The sequence below is a fragment of the Labeo rohita genome, chromosome 13 (genome assembly GCF_022985175.1).
Source record: "Labeo rohita strain BAU-BD-2019 chromosome 13, IGBB_LRoh.1.0, whole genome shotgun sequence".
In the NCBI taxonomy this organism is placed as follows: Eukaryota; Metazoa; Chordata; class Actinopteri; order Cypriniformes; family Cyprinidae; genus Labeo; species Labeo rohita.
Window position 1 is genome coordinate 4,093,762 of NC_066881.1, and position 20,669 is coordinate 4,114,430.

The following is a 20,669-nucleotide window of genomic DNA, read 5'->3' on the forward strand; positions in this document are numbered from 1 at the left end:
GGTTTGCAATATTTAGCTTTACTTGTTGTGTTTGTGATGTTTTATTTACCAGGGCCATCTGGACAGAGCCCGTTGCTGGTGGCTTTGAGTGGGAACCACTCCACACAATTGAATTTCACTAGCAAAACAAACCAGCTTTACCTCAGATGGTCAACTGATCATGCGACCAGCAAGAAAGGCTTCAAAATACGCTACACAGGTTGGTTAGACAGATTTATACCTTTTCATTTTTTGCATTGATGCATCCAAAAGTACTGTAGGGTTATTTTTAGAAACTTGGAAAAAAAACAAAATACTTATTGAACACAAAACCAGCAAAACTTGTAGAATGGAGAAATCAAAGAATAAAAAAAAAAGAAATCTTTACTCGTTTTGTCCTGATGAAGGCAGGAGCAGAATGTGTTGGCAAATAAAGACAGAGTACCTTCTCTAACTCCATTTGTTTGAATCCACATTTGATTCATCCAGGCATTTTAATCAGGCATACATTTACAGTTCTCACTAATTCGCCTGTTGGTACATTCAATATTATGTAATAATATGTGTCTCAGATTAATTCCCAGCATTTAGCCCTCCAAGGTTGTTGCTTTGGATCCAAATGGGTCAATAAGTGAAAAAGTCAGCTTTTTTCTAAGTTAGCCCTCATTAGGCTAGAACCAGACACGTCCTACCTTTGGGGAGCCGTTGGCAAGTCTGCTGTAATAGAGGTCAAAGATGCAGTAATGAATTTTGCTGAATAACTACCATGTCGTATGCTTCTGACCGACATTTCCACCAATGGCTAAACATGATATATGGGCCACAAAGCCAGTGGCCATGATTACTCTGCATCTCTTCACCCGTTCCCATTTCTCTGCCTCTCTGTCAATGTTTCTTGCTCTCTGTGTTCATTTCAGTTGATCTTTCTGACATGCTATGCCCGATGCAGGCCCATTATTCCAGTGTGTTGCCACATGTTTCCTGTTTATTGGATTTTGTCAAGAGCAGACAGAAACCATTATGTCACTCAGAGGGACTGTGTGACTGTGGCTACTGTGTTTTTAGATTCTTAAATTTAAATAATTACAGGGTGTAGGTAAAGCTCTTTGATAAATATTACATTTTTATTTCTATAAAACATCTTTGAGAAGCAACTTCAAGCCCCTCCTTTTTTTCCCGCCTTTCTTAGTCTGTTGGGCTTTCAGGGTAAAGAAAATTAAAATTCAGGGCCACATGGACGTTGTTTTTTTTTTTTTCATGCTAGGTCTAGTTAATCACTTACAGCTAAGTCTAAATCTCTCAGCAGAGTTGGTGTGATGATGCATTTGATTTGATCTGTCTGAAGTGAGATTAAGCTTTGACATCCCTCGAGCTTCTGCTTTCCTTTTTATGATGGGTAAACTTATATTTGTGTCACATCAAAAACAAGATCTAATGATCTGTTCATAACCATCAAGCTTAATTTGGTTTTTGAAGGTATTGGCATGTCAATCATTTTTAATCATTATTTTGTCTTATTTAGCAGAAAAAAAAATCTAAAAATTCCTAAGAAATATATTTAGCCCACTTTCAAAGGACAATTGTAACAGACAAGGTTCGTAAGTGTGTTATATTTATGATTAAACCGTGAAGTGTTCGTAACAAGGAATCAGCACTGCTTTTATCTGAGAAGTGGGCAATGTCTTTGTCATCACATTAAAATCCAAACGGTCACATTATACTAAAATCCACATGGGTTAAAGGTTGAAAAGTGCTGACAAAACATTAGAAGGACTGACTGAAGGATCACCCTTAACATCATACTATAATAATCGGTGCTTGCCATGTCTCCCGTAGCTGCGTACTGCAGTGTGAATGATCCGCCCAAAAATGGAGGAGTCATCAATAGGGCGAGAGATCGGCCAGGCAGCAGGCTCCAGTATTACTGCAACGCTGGCTACAGGCTTGTGGGTCACAGAAATTCCACATGCAGACTCCATCCCAATGGGCTTTACCAGTGGGACAATCCGGCCCCACTGTGCCAAGGTAACTCACACACCGCAGTGATATTCACTGGCTCATTCTCCTCATTCAAATGTCTGGGAATTGCCTTGAAAAGGCGACCTGCCTCCTCGCATATGAAAAAATGTGTCATTCTGCGGGGCGCTCAAAAGCACCTCCGCACGCCTTGACGAGAAGCCGCTTTTATTTCATTAAACACTTCCGTTGAGGACTGTGCAATGAGATCACGAGTGTCCTTTGTCCCAATGTCATAATGGGCGACTCTTCAGTCACGCTAAGACTAAGACAGAAATGTAATTGAATGTGTTTGATGTGTCGCGGGTTCTCTTAATTTCATTGTTCATGCTTCCTTCTCTGCTTCTTCCTCTTTTATTGAGGTGCTAATTTTATCCTTCAGCCTACATGGCGTTTTGTCCGCCCTTTCTCCTTTCGCACTCCGAGCCCTCGTGTCTTCTGTTCCAGAGCATTGTCAAAGAAAATGGTCTCTTCTGGAGGTTTGCTGTGCGTTCATTAGCGAGACGAGTCATCCATCAGACGTGCGCTAGCATAAAAATAGTGTGTGAATGAACTTTATGTAGGCCTAATTGTTTCGGCTGTTATTTGTGCAAGTTTAAGGTAGGTTAAGAGATGAGGTTGAGATGATTATATAATGATTAAGTATGTTTCGCCTTGAATAATGTTAGGAATAATAGAGTCTAAAACTTTTAAAAGAATGAAGTCATTGATTTGTTTTTCTCTTCTAACACTTTCAGTGAAAGATGATGTGCTTAACCATGAAACATTTGACTTTGAGTATGGTTTAAAACTGTGGTTTGGGTTATTTTATTGTTTTCTGAAAACAAACATTAACCTTTATTAATTAAAAAATAAATAGATAGATAGGTTGAGAGGTTACAGGTTCCACATTTAGTTTAAACTAACTTGTCACTCAGTAAGGGCTAGTTAAAGGAGAATTCCACCTCCAGAACAACAGTTTACAGATAATGTACTCACCCCTTGTCATCCAAGATGTTCATGTCTTTCTTTCTTCAGTCGTTAAGAAATTATGTTTTTTGAAGAAAACATTTCAGGATTTTTCTCCATATAATGGACTGCTATGGTGCCCCGAGTTTCAACTTCCAAAATGCAGTTTAAATGTGGCTTCAAATCCAAAATGAGGTTGTAAACTATCTAGTGAAACAATTGATTATTTTCATTAAAAAAATACCATTTAAATACTTTTTAATCTCAAACACTCGTCTTGTCTTGCTCTGCCTGAACTCTGTGTATTCTGACTCAAGACAGTTAGTGTATGTCGTAAATCTCCAATCGTATTTTCTCCCTCAACTTCAAAAATTCTAAATCATACATCGCTGCAGAAGTACTGACCCAGTCTTTGCAAAGTGAACATGCAAAGATGATCAAACACCCTCAACAAAAAAGGTAAAACAGCGATACAGGACGATTTTGAAGTTGAGGGAGAACATAAAATGGGAGTTTTTCGACATACCCTAACTGTCATGAACCGGAAAAAAAGAGGTCAGGAAGAGCAAGACAAGATGAGCGTTTGACATTATTTTTATGAAAATAACCAATTGTTTCGCTAGATAAGACCCTTCTTCCTCAGCTGGGATCGTTTACAACCGCATTTGAGATTGTTTGAAGCCACATTTAAACTGCATTTGGAAGTTCAAACTCGGGGCACCATAGCAGTCTATTATATGGAGAAACATCCTGAAATGTTTTCTTCAAAAAACAAAATTTTTACGACTGAAGAAAGAATGACATGAACATCTTGTATGACAAGGGGGTGAGTACGTTATCTGTAAATTGTTGTTCTGGAAGTGGACTTCTCCTTTAATGTTGGTTTGTTAGTTTGGAATCAATTGCTAGTTTTTAGCTTTTGAGAAACTATTGGCATTATATTATATTTTTTTTCTTATACATACTTGTTTCAAATAGAGTGAGCACTACAATTATGGAACAGGAGTAAGATTATTTGCTGGTGTTTGTGCCATATACTTAAGAAAGAGTCCAAGCTCTTTTTAATTTAACAATTTTTAGAAATGCTTTAGTTTTTAGTTACTATAGAGAGTAACAGTCTTTTATTTTATTCAGAATTGTATAGGACATGGAGACTTGATATAGATAGATAGGCCATGCAATCAGGACATAAAAAATGCATCCCTGTTAGCACATATAGCTCTTATGCTGTATGCCATGAGCAGGTGCGCTATCCACTCTGCCACGGCGCACAGCATTCTACTGAATGAAGAGCTTCTTCCGACTGCTGCCCAAAAATGGTGCCCAGGGCCACACTTAAATTCTCACCTTCTAAGGACGTTTCACAAAGGTGCCAGCCAAAGTTTCTATACTTTCAACAAGCAAAGATTTTACTCAAGGAATCTCTTTACTCTTAATCACACAAAGGTAAATGACACCATTCCAAAGACTGGAGGTTATAGCACTAATATCCTTTTACCACCACACAGCTCAGAATGGCCCTGGCTAGGCCCCATTTGTATTGAAGGACATCTAGAATGGGTGCTAATTAAGGCCAATAATTTCTTGTGTTGGGAGCGATCCATGCAGTCTGCCAGCAGGTCAGTCTGAGGTAGAGAAGGTCTCTGGGCCTGTTTTTTATTCAGGTTGTGATCATTTTATTAAGGAAGAGCTTTAATTGGTCCCATTGCTTTCCTCTGAATGCATGTGGATGTCTCCAGTTTTTAGAAACCACCGTCATTTTTTTCTTGTTTAAAAGAGCCAATTTCATATTTGAATGGTTGCAATACATTTAAAGTAATTTAAAAAGTAAATATAACTTTTCACTGTTAGCCCATGTTAGCTCAAGTCCAAATTTTAATAACTTTCAAATTTAATAATTTATCAGTTAATGTTGAAATTAACATTAACTAAGATTAGTAAATGCTTTAAAAGTATTGTACATTGTTAGTTGATGTTAAACAATGTAGTTAATTTGTGTTGAATGAAACCATGCTGTAAAGTGTTTTGCAACATATTGTTTCAGATTTCTATGAGGATTGGTATTTATTTATTTGTTTTTTCATAGATAGATAGATAGATAGATAGATAAAACTTTTATTGTTCTTTATGGTTGTACTACCTTTAAGTGTTCCTGCAAAGCTTCTTCTTCCAAGTTAGACATGCATTACGACGTCACACATAATAATAATAATAATAATAATAATCCTGCGTTTTGAATGAGGAGTGGTATGATGCCGTTACCGCTCATGTATCGCTTGTTCCAGAAGTCAAGGCAGTAGGTGTTTGAATAGAATGAGTATTCTATATATAGATACGCTGTATAGCTTGTATCCACATGTAATGCTGTTTGTGTCTGAATGACAGCTGTGTCTTGCGGAGTGCCAGAGTCTCCTGCTAATGGGTCGTTCCACGGCTTCCAATACACAGTGGGCAGTAAGGTGCAGTACCAATGCGAGGAGGGCTATAAGCCTGATGCGAGCAGCCTGCTCACCGCCGTCTGCCTGGAGGATGGCACCTGGAGCAACGTGGCACATCCTACCCGCTGTTTACGTGAGCAAATCAAGCCCTCTGTTTCTATGCCAACAGCATGTTAAAATCTACCGCCTCATTGAACCTCCGCAGTCAGCCGCTTTCTCGCTTGGTTCCCCCTCTGAGAGTAATGTAGGGCAGGTAATTGGCAAAATTAACAATAATGACTTGATTTTTTGTGGTTTGGCAACTCAAACAAGACAAATGGTATGATGTGGCATATCCCCCCTCTGACCTGAATTTACCATTAGCCTACAAAGACGACTAAAGAGCCCACAGCCAAATAACCGTGTATTATGCATTCAGAGGTCACCACGAGAAAGACGCTCATTACAGCCGATGTTGCTACAGATAATATCATTTAATATTATGATATTTCTCATCATCAATGGAAAGGAGAACAGATGAGGCTTCTGCCCTGCTCTGCAACAGTGTGTCAAGGTGTTCTTTCATTCTAGAGCTTTCAGAAGATAGTATGACACATCCACAGTGTCTGAAACTAGATGTATGCTACAGCACTCAAGATGTTTGTAATTATCTAAACAAGTACGAGCTGAGGGACATGAAACCTTTGTCATGTAGAACATAGAGAGGGAACATTATGTGAGAGATAAAGGCAGGGGGAGGGAAGAATGTTTTGGTCTACTTATGATCTTGTTTATTATACCTGACCTAGCTTGCAAGCTTTTTTTTTTCTCAAAGTTTGATGCGCCCGCACCAAATTACGCTTCTTTTGAATACGAGCTATGCACTGTGCTGTTCAATCAAAGGACCATCTGTTCCATGCTGGCTGCAATATTGTTACTCTGAAACCTTATGTTTCCACTTCAGTTTTCAACCACCTTTATATAAACACACAAGACAAATCAACCATATTTTCCAGTCTTAAATGTGCTAACGAAACGAAATGAAAGCCAGGCCATTCATACTCTTTCAGAACATTGCTCTCTTTGTTTGAAGTCAATCCAAGATTGTCAACCAATGGTGTGAGTTTGAGGCAGGACCACCTGTTTATAGAACAATGACAAATGAAAAATGTGTTCTTTGACTTAAAATTCACAAACCACCTCATTTGACACAGTTGAAATTTTGGACACAGTAGTCACACTTTATTTACGGTACAGTTCTCGCTATCAACAAACCTTTACCTGTGGCTTTTCCCTCAATAAACTCCTAATTTGCTGCTTATTAATAGTTAGTAAGGTAGTTGTTAAGTTCAGGTATTGGGTAGGATTAGGGATGTAGAATATGGTCATGCAGAATAGGTCCTTTATATGTACTAATAAACAGTTAATATGAGAATAATTTGGCATGCTAATAAATAGCTAGGTAACAGTGTGAATTGGTCCCTATACTAAAGTGTTGCCAAAGTGTTACCAAATCACAGCTTACAGGATGCTTTTTAAACAGCATATTGTGGATCCTTATTGTCTACTCATTCATTTTAAATAAAATAATTGACATTTGGTAACATTTTAACTATCGAACATTGTATTATGCTTAACAGATCATTAGTTAATATATATATTCAAATTGCTAGAAACGTGAGATAATGTATTGTTAATGTTTGCTAATAAACTTATCAAACATTACCTAATAATTAACAGATTATTACTTGATGTAAATTAAAATGCTAACACTTTAGTATAGGGACCAATTATCACTATTAACTAGTTGCTTATTACTAGTTGCGTAGTTAATGGTTTGTTAATAGCGAGAATTGGACCTTAAATTAAGTGTGACCGATGATTATTATATAATCATTGTATATCTTCTGTTAAAGGCATTTGTAGATTTTTAAAAAGTGCATGAGCGTATGGATTGAAAGTTTAGTGATATTTGTAAGTGTTGACTAATGATCCGTTATGCATTATATAATGTTTGTTAATGATTTATTAATGAAGCCTTTACTCATTGTAAACCATCTGTCAAAATCATCTGAAGATGTTTAAAAAGTGCATGATCATACAAATTAAAAAATGTGTAATTTGAAATTTGTAAGCATTTTAGTTTACATTAAATAATGATCTGTTAATCATTAGGTAATGTTTAGGAAAGCACTTTAGTAAACATTAACAAGCACATTATAGGATATGTATATTGAATATATAATAACTAATGAACTGTTAAGCATTATATAATATTTGTAAATGATTTATTAATGAAAGTTATTATAAAGTGCTACTTGACATTTTAGTGCAAGGTAATTTCAAGAATGTAAAAATGCAGCCTTTGAGAATCCATGAGAAGCATATTCAGTCGAGTGTGTCCTAACTTTTCACTGGTATTGTATATCTATCCCATAATTCCTGTAAGCTCTAGTTATTACAGTTCTAGGACCCACAAGGTCATGGTTTTCCATTAATGTGTTCTTTGCCTTGTGTCCTGCAGCGGTTCAGTGCCCTAACATTGAGAGCATGCTCTCAGAACACATGGTGTGGCGTCTCATCTCAGGCTCACTGAATGAGTTGGGTGCACGAATAATGCTAAGCTGCTCCCCCGGCTACTACCTGATGGGCAGGAGGACCATCAAATGCTTAGCTAATGCAACATGGGAAGGGCTGGAGGAGAAGTCTACCTGCAAGAGTAAGAATGCTTTTACACATTCACTTTTGTGTCCATTTTGGAGCTTGGCTTTATAAATCATCATCCACTTTCATTGTATGGAAAAAAGAAGCCCTGTCTATCATCTTTTGTGTTTCACAGAAGAAAGAAAATCATATGAAAGTGCATAATTGATGATAACATTTCCATTTCGGGCTGAACTATTCCTTTAAGAAGACCCCACAAAAAAGCACAATTGAATTCCAAATTTCGCTCTTGGGATTTCACGAAAAGATCACTGTGTTAATTACCAAACAGCACCCATTGTGAGCTAATGAAACAAATTCATTAGGGTAGCTAATATGTCTGAAATCTGGCCGCTCTCTATACCAAATCTCGTTTATTTCTCCACTGATCCAAGCGTAATCCTCTGGATTTAGCATGCGCGCATAAGACGCCATCCGCTGCTTAGTCAGTTCTGATCGTGGCCCGGTTTCCACCGCGGGGACAGGCTGAGTAAACAGTATCACGGTGATTAAGTCTTCGGTGAAAAATGCTTTAACTAATTCGAGGTCAGAGAGCAAACGTAAATATTCTAATCAGAGGCAGCTTAATTTTTAATGTGTTTACGCACCATGATGAGTAAGTTGTTAATGAAAGGAACAGATGCAAACAGCTGGAGCTTAAACTGTAATTGGACTTCTTAAAATGTCATAAAACAAATGTGTGTTGATTGTATGACTGGTGCATGCACCTAACAATGCATTAGTGTTGTTTGTTCAGATAAGCATCACTATTACTGTTTCTCATGCCCAGGGTTATGGATTTGAACAAGTATTAAATCTTGTGTATTTAATCCTGTATTGTTAGCTCTACGGACCTGAATAAAATCTCAAATTGTGTTTATTGTTGAAGAAAGAGATTAAGTGACCAGAAGATATGAATTTTCACCGGTTAGACAAATAAATATACAGTCTTGTAGGCTTGCACTGAAGCAAGAATATGAGCTATATATTGATACCAGAATATCACAGAGACTTTGAGGTGGCCTCTTTTGATCAGAAACTGCACAGAACTCCTTAGCATCTAAATGCAAAAGGAAAAAAAAAAAACAAAAACAAAAAAAACAAGAAGCTAGTTTATTATTATGAATAAAATAAAATAAATAGTTTGATATCTATATTTTGCAAACAGTTGTTCAAGAGCATTCATCTATATTTATTATTCATGGCCTCATATTAAATGAGAGACTGCATGGCATATTTATACTTTTAAAAATAAGCTAAGAAGAGCTCCAAGTGAGCTGCTAAATAAATACATAAAGTTCATTTAACATGGTGGAAAGTTTCCCTAATATATCCATGTACATTTAACATTTAAAATCTTTACTTATAAAAAAAATATATATATATATATATATATATATATATATATTTGCTTTCCATACTTCCATTTTTGTTATTTTGTGTGTTTTTACATTTTACATTGGTGTTCTAAAAATAGTAGTGCTAAAGAGTATGTAAAGAGTAATGTGTCCAAATTTTTGACTGGTAGTTTACTTCTATTACCCTTTGACATGTCCACTAATATATGAACACATCTGTGTTGCTTTTAGGCATGACCTCTTCATCCCTCCATTTGCTGGTAGCTAGTAGTCACTGTGAATAAGAATGGCATATTGTGTCCGTCATCAATGTGACCTTTTGCAGCTAAAATTACCATGTGTATTCAAGATATTGCATTGGCTATTTCCTCCAGTCATTTCCTGTGGGGAGCTTCCGTCCCCACCTAATGGCAAGAAGATGGGCACCCTGACTACCTATGGCGCCACAGCTATCTTCATGTGTAACACAGGGTACACTTTAGTGGGCTCGCACGTGAGGGAATGTCAGGCTAACGGTCTCTGGAGTGGAGATGAGACCAAATGTCTGGGTAAGTAGCATCTTTGAGCAGGGCTTTGGTGACTGGACGTTATTATTGCTGAGCCATTCATGTGTAGAGAAAAGCAAATCTGTTTATTGGATGTTGTCCTACTAGTTCTAGTTATTGTAGTACTAAGAACCATATGATTTCCCTAAGTAGGACATGTTCCTGGATAAACATCCTTTGATAGTCCCAGAACAACATTCCTATCAGACATTCACAGCCCTAACCCTAAATTCACATAGTCTTGTGTTGCCAGAAATATTGTATGACTTCTGTAGTGCTAGATAATATTGGAAATCATTGTACAAGCAGTTGAGAGCGGCTAAACTAAGATATGCCACGGTCTGACGATCAGCGCTGACCCTTAGACACATCACCTGCTGCTTGACCAAACAGCACGGAGGGCATTTCATCAAAATGTCAAGCAGTGACTGCTGGAGTGCTCTCTGAAAGTAGTGCTGATGTGTCTGTGCTTCATGCGCCGTAAAAAAATCGTAGTTTGAATTATTGTGTGTGTAGTAACAGGATTTCATTTTCATGTGACGTTTGTTGGTTCTGATCACTTTAAATGTTTTTTCAGCTGGTCATTGTGATTCTCCGGATCCAATTGTTAATGGCCACATCAGTGGTGATGGATCTAGTTATAGGGACACAGTCGTTTATCAGTGCAACCTGGGCTTTCGGCTCATAGGGACGTCAGTTCGTATCTGCCAACAAGATCACAGGTGGTCAGGCCAAGCGCCTGTGTGTGTTCGTAAGTGTCTTTTATTTTATTTATTTGAATCAATTTTGAATAGGTCTGTCAGATGATTTAAATATTTAATTATAATAATTAGTTAATTACATTAACTTATTTTTTTCTATAATAATTATGTTAAGTCAGAGTCATTTATGTAGTGCCTTTCACGATTTCAAAGCAGCTTTACAGAAAATCATGATGTTAATGTTTAATATATCAGTATGTCAAATTAACATTCAATTTACAACCTTACCTTTTAGCTAAAGATGTGTAACATCACCATCTGCAGCTTCAAAAAGGAAGTGATTGACCATTCTCCTTTTCTTAACAGCCATAACCTGTGGCCATCCTGGAAACCCTGCAAACGGTCGGACAAACGGCAGTGAGTTTAATCTTAACGACGTGGTCAACTTTACCTGCAACACAGGGTATTTGTTGCACGGTGCATCCAGAGCACAGTGTCGCATGAACGGACAGTGGAGCAACCCTCTTCCTGTGTGCAAGGGTATGAACCTTTTAATAAACACAATCTTACTGTATATCAAACGCTTTCAGGCAGCCTGTCCCTTGTTGAGAATCTCAGTGGAGACGCAGCCTTGAACACCGTCTTGTTATGCGAGAAGCTCCTTAGTGAGGCTGTTTAACACCCACAGCTCATGGGCTTAGCATTAACAGAGCGAAACCAGCATCTGTGCTCGGCAGTCTGAGTCAGCCAGTGAATGACAAGAAGCAATGTGCAAATAATTCTCTGTGTGTCATTTCCCATCTTGAAGTGTCGATTTGAAAGTCAAATGGGTCTGCAGCAACCCGTGTGACATTGTGGGATGCTTTCTGACATTAAGTAGGAGTAACTGTGCACATCTTGTCACTTTAATGATTAATTAATGTGCGAAGAAGTTGTTGATGGTGCCCTGGTGAAATTGAATCGTGACGGAAAATGGAGGCAGGTCAGTGCATCTAAGATGGACAATTCCCTGCAGACTCAGCCAGAGCCCAGGGACAAGGCACTCAGCAGAGAGAAAGGCTGACGTTAGTCTGAGAAGATGCATTGACATTTATTATGGCACGATTGTAAGCTGTCATACAACAACAACATCATCATTATTATTTATTATTATTAGTGCTGTCAAATCAGTTAATCACGATTAATCACATGCAAAATTAAAGGCTGTGTTTACTTAATGTGTGTTAAGAAATAAATGTAATATATATTTATATTTAGATATATAATATAAAACATATATAAAATTGAATACATATATACGTGTAAATATTTCTTAAGTATATACATGTATGTTTGTGTATTTTTATATAGATATAAATATACACAGCACACGAACATATATTATGTACACAATCTTTTATTTTGGATGCAATTAATCACACTTAAAGTCGTTCCAAACCTGTAACAACTTTGTTTGTCTTCGGAACACATTAAGATATTTTGTATGAAAACCGGGAGGTTTGTGACTGTCCCACTGAAGTAAATAACACTGTCAAGACCCAGAAAAGTATGAAAGGCATGGTCAAAATAGTCCATCTGCCATCAGTGGTTTAATCAGAATTTTATGAAGCGACGAGAATACTTTTTTGTACGCAAAGAAAACATAACGACTTCAATAATTCGTCTCATCTGCATCACCGTGGCGCCATTTTGGAGAATATCCGCTGGACACAAACTGCGTACCATGTTCTGTGTCAGCCGCAACACACGGATACGCTGTTTTCGTTCAAATCAAAGTGTAAAGAATGTAGAAGATGTATCCGTGTGGCGCAGCTGACACTGAACAGCGTACGCAGTTTGCGTCCAGTGGATACTCTCCAAAATGTGACGCAGATGAGACGAATTGTTGAATAAAGTTATCGTTATTTTTTTTTTTTTTTGGCATACAAAAAGTATTCTCATCACTTCATAAAATTCAAATTGAACCATTGATGGCAGATGGACTATTTTGACCATGCCTTTCATACTTTTTCTTGACAGTGGTATGTACTTCGCAGTCAATGGGACAGTCACAAACCTCCCAGTTTTCATCCAAAATATCTTAAATTGTGTTTCGAAGACGAACGAAGCTTTTACGGGTTTGGAACAACATGGGGGGTAAGTGATTAATGACAAAATTTTCATTTTGGGGTGGAGTAACCCTTTGATCGCAATTAATCAATTTGACAGCACTAATTATTATTATTATGCAAAATTGCCACATCCAACTGGAAAAAAAGATAAGCATGCACAAAAGATGTATAAAAATGTCATACAAATGAAAGGCAAAATTCTATCATACAGTTGTTTAATTTTCATATTGAATTGCAAAAAAAAAATAGAGTTTATACATTTTTATATAAAACAAATAAAGAAAAAATAAAGAAAGAAAGAAGAGTTGTCACAGACAATAGAAAATAAAAACCTGAATTCTCACAAGCAATTTGTTGTTATTTTCTAGCTGTCAACCATATGACAATTATACGCCTTATTCTTATACTGAGCTGTTTCCCTGTGATAAGATATTTATTTTCAAGATAACTCAGATCAAATCATGATGTCTCACAAAGAAAAACAACACACCAATAACAGGTGCCAATTATCAACTTTTTAGCTCCTTGTCCACCCACTTTTCCTCTCCCAGGGGGCTTAATTGAGTGCCGAGACATTGACAGCTGCCACCGAGGCAAGGCAGTCTGGTTTGTTTCCTCTGGACATGGCCTTAACTTCTATCTTTTTTTTTTTTTAAATTGCGAAGGCCAGTAGCTGAATTTCTAAATGCTTGGCCGGCACAGCATGCCAAGAACAGCGTGTACCCGGTTTGAGTACAGAAAAATGTAATATGACCACATCTGTCAAAATCTGTCAAGACAGTATAGAAAGATTCAGCTACTTATGTAAAATAACGTTCACTGCATAAACAGATATGTCAGCTTTAGATCAGAATGCATGCATGACTGTTCTAGGTATGCACAGGAAAACAAAAGATGCTTGACTGTTGAGGAAGTGCACAGATAAAAGGCAAAGTAAGTTCTGAAGTAGCACAATTCACCCTCTTATAATCCATATCTTCAAAAAGAAAGTGCGGTTTACGCTTTGGAGTTGATTGAAATTGCTCTAGAGGCTGCACCAGCGATCCTACTGTTCAGCCTCCTCCATTGATTTCTTCTGTCTTTCCTCACTCTTGCTTCCCTGTCAGACATTAAGCATCTGGCTGTTTTTATCTTGCAGTGGTAAACTGCTCTGATCCGGGCTTTGTGGAGAACACCATTCGTCACTCTCAGCAGCGCTACCCCGAGAGCTTCAACTACAGAAACACCGTGATGTATCACTGCAAGAGGGGCTTCTATCTGCTCGGCTCCTCCGTCCTCACCTGCCAGTCAAATGGCTTCTGGGACAGATCACTTCCTAAGTGCCTTCGTGAGTGATAGTCTGGTGTTTCGTCCAATACACACTCATCCAGAGATTCATACTGTGCCAGAAACAGCTTTGCTGCTGTATACATGTGATGGAATGTTTCAAAAAAATAATCTAAATTAGAATTATGGTTCTTGTTTCCAACATTCTTATAATGACCTCAATTTATTGGAGAAGCAAAATTATACAAGATATTAAGTTTTTTTTTTCTTTTTCCCCCCCAGAGAAGATTTTTCCAATCAAAAAAGAAAAATAAGCTTAGTTCATACGTATGTTCTATATGTCTTGTTAACACAATTTATTTAGATAGACATTTGATACTGAAAAAAAGACAAACTCCAGACTGATTACCATTTCTGTTTTTGTAGATTTTTTTTCTGTATTTTAGCTTTAATATTTTTTAGCACTTGTGCACTGAAAATGATACATTTAGAAATGCAACTTTTCAGAGAGGGCTTTAGGATTCTGACAGTGTGCTTTACCATGCTAAAAGTAACAATAACTGTTGAACTGTCAGCACACTAAAGCCATCTCTTCGAAGTTGCATTTTCTAAATTCATCCCCTTAAAAGCTCCACTACAACAGCCATAAAGGACCACTTTTGTAACAAAGACAAGACTTTTGTAAACAAGACAATTACTGCACTGTCAAAATGTTCTCGAAATAGTTGGTCAGTGTACAAATGCAGACGGACATCTTTTCCCATTGTCTCGCATCTCTGTTTTTTGTTTTTTTTTCAGCATCTCATGCTGTGAGCATTGTATTTTTAAGTGTATTTATAAATTGACACATTGTATTTTAAATGTGTCAAGTTAAAAATAGTTCAACATCTCACAACTTGTGCGTTTTTTGTTTGTTTGTTTTGTTTTTTTTGTTTGTTTTTTTCTCCACTTTGTTGTTCTTCGTCTAGCTGTCTGAATGCAAGCATACAGCCTATGTGATTGCCTCTTAGGAAAATGTCTGATTGGTGTCTGGATGTGGATATGTTCAGAACTATACAATATCATATTTCATTTTCTCTTTTTGCAGTATATAGTTCATAAACAGTGCTCTGTAATTTATCCTACAATGCAGCGTGGTTGACTTGACCATTAATTTCAAGTTTCCATTGTGATGGATGAACCAGAACGAATATCAGCTGTGATTTTAACATCTCCTTCTTGACTGTTTGATCAGACTGCCAAATTACATTTGTACACATGCACACACATACACACACACACAAATGGAATAAAATGCAAATGAACCATAATAATTTCCAAGGTTTTGATTGAAAACCACTTGCTGAATTAAACAGGCAATAAATGTTTTGTCATATGAAAACAGTGTAGGTTATGCCAGCTGTTCACACTTACTATTAAAAAATAGTAGGTAGTTTACTGTCTAGTTAAGTAGTTAGCAAGTATTCCATACCAAAAAGCCTTTGAAAAACAGAGTAACCAGGACATAGTCCATTTTGAAATCATGCAGTTTTGCGCTTCTCTAAATTGAAGCTTTAAATTTAAATGTGATTGTGAGTGGGTTGCATCTAAACAACTGTTTCTATGATAATTGTAAAAACTGAAACACTGCATAGACATACCGCATCCATTTTGAGGCAATGCGGCACAACTTTTTTTTTTTTTTTAATATTATGCAAAGAACACTGAAGTTTTGAAGTGCCTTATCGGAGATGTGCCTTCTCTCTCTTCTGCCCCCCATAGCAATATCCTGTGGTGATCCTGGCACACCGCCGCTTGCTGTCATGTTGGGCCAGAAGTTCACCAACAGAGCCGTGGTCCATTACTCTTGCAGCCAGGGCCGATCTCTGGTGGGGAACGCCACGCGCCAGTGTATGGAGGATGGCCGGTGGAGCGGCTCGCCACCCTACTGCTCAGGTACACACATCAGCAAGAGGCAGAGCCTCAGGGCGGGAGACTGCAGACCAGCCGGCTAGCTGATCTTTAAGCCTCTGTCTGAGCAGCTCAGCTTACTTCAGACTTAAGTGTCTGTCTGAGCTCAGACAGATCTTAAATTTTAAACAGTAACTGCTGTTGACATCAGCGCCAACAGAGTTCTTGTCCAGATGTCCAGATGATGTGCGCATCACGCAGCTTTCTGACATTATATGTTTATGTGATGCGCTTATAAAATAATAACGTAAACCAGACTGCCCTCGACTAGAGCGTAGCAGTTTGGTCAGAAGTACACACATTCATTTTGTTCATAGAGCAACTGATTTTAGAAGTAATATATATAAATCTTTAAGAGAGATCCATCATGAGCTCTGAAACTGATTTGTTACTATATGTATATATTAACACCTAAATTTCCAAATTCCTGGTGAAGAAGGAATCCACCAAACAAGCTCAGCAGTGACACCCACACCTATTAATCCTAAAAAAAATATGTATTCAAGTTAGTTTCCTACACTGTTCGACAGCATATATTTTTGAGTAACATTTTAAAACATGATTATTTAAAACAAGTTAATGCATTAGCTCACGTAAATTAGCAATGCACAATGGTCACACTTTATTTTAAGGTGCAATTCTCACTTTTAACTAACTATTACTTACGAATTTTGCCTCAATAAATTACTAATCTGTTGCTTATTAATAGTCAGTAAGGTGTTGTTAAGTTTAGGTAAGGGGTAGGATTAAAGGTTCTATAATATGATCATGCAGAATAAGGCAATAATATGTGCTTTAAAAATACTAATAAACAGCCAGTATTCTAGTAATATGCATGCTACCTGTAGTTAATAGTGAGAATTGGTCCTTAAAATAAAGTGTTGCCGTATAGATATGCAGCATTTATTAATCGTTGTTTATGTTAAATAACAAAAATACAATTCTTCATTGTTTCTTCCTATTAGTTCACAGTGCATTAACTAATGTTGAAAGATACAACCTTTGATTTTAGGTCCGTTTTGTTTGATTTTCAAATAAGTTGTTGCTTTGAATCAAATGTTATTTTAATGTTTCTCTCTCACTCTCTCTGGCTGGCTTCCTTCATGACTCTTTTATTTAGAAATTGTTTGAAATCCCTATGGAGAAAATGAGTGCAAAAACATTTCTGGAACTGAGGCCGCTGAGAAAGTAGGCGGTCAATGAGATTCATGCCTTTGTCAAAATTTCAGGTGATAATCCGGGATTCTGTGGCGATCCAGGAATTCCACCTCACGGTTCTCGTCTTGGGGAGGAGTTCAGGCATAAAAGCCTACTAAGGTTCACGTGTGAAGCGGGCTACGCGCTGATCGGATCTTCCGAGCGCACCTGTCTGCAGAACGGGTCCTGGAGCGGAACCCAGCCCGTGTGTGAAGGTGAGGGTCACAGATACCTGTAGAGAGACACAAAAGGTGAAATTTACCAGGATTTTGCTTTGCACTTGAGCTTAATTAGATCAGAAAGGCAAGCGTTCCTCCGAGCAAACTGTGATCCAGTACAGGCAATGACCTAATGAGAAAAATGTATGCTTGAGAGACTAGGGGTTTTTAGTTTATGCCTTTAAAAAGGTTTAAATATATTCTTAGAATCTAAAGCAGGCTCAAATTACAGCGTGTTCTCTTTGTTTCTGAACCTCAGTTAACCTGCTCTGCTCACTCTTTTCCTGAATTGTACACTGTAATTAGTGTAAAATTGATCTTTTGATGCTAACCGGCCTAAAATCGGTAATTGCCAGTTAACTCAATGACTCTGGTTAGTGGAGCCACACAAAAGGCCCTGTCATTAGCATGGTGTGTAATGATACATTGCTTTAATAAGAAATTGTGAATAGCCCACTCTAGCTAACTGCTAATGGAAATACAGTACGTTTTTAAATGATTCAGTCTGAGCAAAGGTTTTTTTTTGTTTTGTTTTTTTTTGTTATTGAAAAAGTTCAATTGGTTTCCTTATTAAGAAAAACTAGACTGAGAGTTTAAAATCAATAAAGTGGTGGTTTATTCTTTGCGGTCTCTAGACAGTCCAGTTATTTTGCAGCTAACCTTATTGCATATGCATTAGCAGGAGTTTCCCTTTCAGTCACAAAATTTATGGGAGGAGAGTAGTTAAATGGATCATGTAAGGTGATTTACTACGGTTTGCAGTAGTCAGTTTACTGATAATGTGCGCCATTATTTAACGCCAAGAAAATGCATTAAATGTGTTGAGGGAGATTGGTCGTATTCATGTTCTTTGTAGTTTTTCTCCACATTTCCCAAATGCAGTCCCTGTATGTGTATTTGATCACCCACTCTTGTCTGACACTGTTAGTAAATTTTATACAAATTAGTTTATATTCAGTTTGGATATTGTTATAGAAATGAACTAATCAAATTTTCCCACACCTATACATTAATCAGTTCCACTGTATGTTTTAGTCATCTCAGTCTGTATTCTCAGATGAAAACAAAATAATAATAGTGATTAGCAAATATACCTCCTGGATATTAGAAGTCAGAAACAGGAAGTATTTATGCCATATTATTAGAGGACAAGAACAATGTGCCCAGTAGCTTAATGTGTTTTATCACTAATTTATTTATTTGTTTGTTTTCTGCTACAGACAGTACGATGGGGTTGAGTAAAAGAGATCGATAATATACATTATTAAGGGCACATTCATAATTGAATAAGGGCTTTAACACATAGCTGAGACAGATCGCTGTGGGGGGTGACTTAACGGTGGGCTTTAGTACAGTTGTAAGGATACAGACAATGCTTCCCATACACTAGGCATAAAACACAAGCCTGTTGCTTAATGGCTTAAAGTTTGGAACTATATCTCTTTACAGCAGCCCTCCACTGGGATCCCGTTACCTCTTAATTGGTCCAGTTTTTCTCCATTTACCTAAGTTGTATATTATTTAATCCAAGAGGATATGAGGGACAAATTACAGCTATGAAGCGTGATGATAATAAAGATTAAGTGAGTTCTCTATGTCTCCAACTATTTCAACAACAGTTCTGCTGATTAAAATAACCCAGGGAGGGTAAAACTCCAAACATAATTATAGACGTTACTAAAGTAAACTGTAACTTAACCACCAACCAGTTTTTCTTCAAAATGCTTGCGGAGCATAAAAACACCTTTAAATGATTGTGTCTTCAACAGAAATGAAAATAAGTATTTTCAATATAATTTTCTGTTTCACATTGTTCATCATAATTTAGAAAGCATTAGTAAAAGATGCGTCATATAGACACATGAGCAGTGTAAGACTGTTACTGTGCATCTCTGTTCATCTCTTTAAATTCTGATGAAGTCTTTTATTACTGTTTCAAAGTACTAAAAAATGAAGTTGGAATTTAGTTGATCTACCCTGCCAACAACACTCTAGGCTGCCAAATAAAGAAATCAGTATTATGGGGGTCAATACAGCTCAATATCCGGTTTCACAAGATGCTGTTGAAATTATTTCACACTCGAAAATGCCCTTAATGCATAAAACACTATTCTTTTCCTGTTCTTTGCTTCCACAATAGCAGTAAAAAGGTAGCATTCAAATATCATTGGCTGTTGCACGTGAGTCTTTAAAATTTAGGAAAACACTAGTAAAAACTGTCGTATACACACAACCAATTTAAGGCTGTCACACATGTCGGTGCCATTAGAATTCGAACTCTAATTAACCACATTGGAGTGTATCATCTTTACTGCCCTTATCTAAAATGCCACTTCAAAATATAAAGGAAAAAAAAAAAAACTTGTCAAAAGCTTCAACTAATTGGAAATGAAAGTTCATCTACCTTGCCAACAACACTCTGCAGGCTGTAAAACACGGTGCTTGTGGTGTAATTTGAAGTGTTTTGCTCGTGGTGCTAGCCCTTAGATATGTTTCACAGAAGCTCTTCTCTTTTACTTGCAATTTTCAGTCCCGCAGGGCTGCGGTCTTTTACTCCTCACGTTCTCTCTTTAACGTCTTCGGTCTTTGATCGCCTTCCCAGCTGTATCCTGTGGAAATCCTGGAACTCCGGCCTACGCTAGGATCGTTTTCAGCGACGGTATGCTGTTTCCTAGCTCGGTGACATACGCCTGCTGGGAAGGCTACAAGACCTCGGGCCTCACCACTCGCCATTGCACCACCAATGGCACCTGGACTGGTTCAGCACCAGATTGCATTGGTCAGAACAGCAACTTTACCTATCTTTGATTATCACTTTTCTTTTTTTTTTTTTTTCCCATAAGCATAGCTTATGTAATGTGCCCTGTGTGTTTTACAAGTTGCACTGATAGTGGATTAGTTCTTCCACAAGTCACGTAATCCACCACTGTTTACACAGATTTGATGCATCAATAAAAATGAACTTCTTTATTTAAAAAAAAAAAAGGGGGGGGGCGGGGTTGTTAGCCAGGTGAGCAGTTTTAGCTGTGTGATACAAGTCTTGTATAATAGCCTGTAATGGGAAAATATACAATGGTGTTAAAACAGAATGAAACCACAATGAAAATCTGGGATGTAGAAAATTGTCTAAGCCTGAATAAAGCAGACAAATTCCAACCATATACATGTTAATGACATAATCAGGATTCTGCATTATTAGGTCAGTGATTAAATTTGTGACGTTGATCGTGTTTTTCTGATTCCACTGAAGCACAAAATGC

At 37.4% G+C, this 20,669-nt stretch overlaps 1 protein-coding gene across 2 annotated transcripts in view; it reads left to right on the top strand.

The window, feature by feature from the left end:
* The window catches only part of csmd1a (CUB and Sushi multiple domains 1a), a 500,785-nt gene that overhangs the window by 464,934 nt on the left and 15,182 nt on the right, over window positions 1-20,669 (top strand). For both annotated transcript variants that reach the window (XM_051125525.1, XM_051125526.1), the window contains exons 48-58: window positions 53-199; window positions 1,816-2,004; window positions 5,329-5,514; window positions 7,885-8,079; window positions 9,796-9,969; window positions 10,544-10,717; window positions 11,034-11,207; window positions 13,917-14,105; window positions 15,806-15,979; window positions 17,224-17,406; window positions 20,012-20,188. In XM_051125525.1, the coding sequence (XP_050981482.1) occupies window positions 53-199; window positions 1,816-2,004; window positions 5,329-5,514; window positions 7,885-8,079; window positions 9,796-9,969; window positions 10,544-10,717; window positions 11,034-11,207; window positions 13,917-14,105; window positions 15,806-15,979; window positions 17,224-17,406; window positions 20,012-20,188 (1,962 nt within the window). The remainder of the gene's footprint in view (window positions 1-52; window positions 200-1,815; window positions 2,005-5,328; window positions 5,515-7,884; window positions 8,080-9,795; window positions 9,970-10,543; window positions 10,718-11,033; window positions 11,208-13,916; window positions 14,106-15,805; window positions 15,980-17,223; window positions 17,407-20,011; window positions 20,189-20,669) is intronic.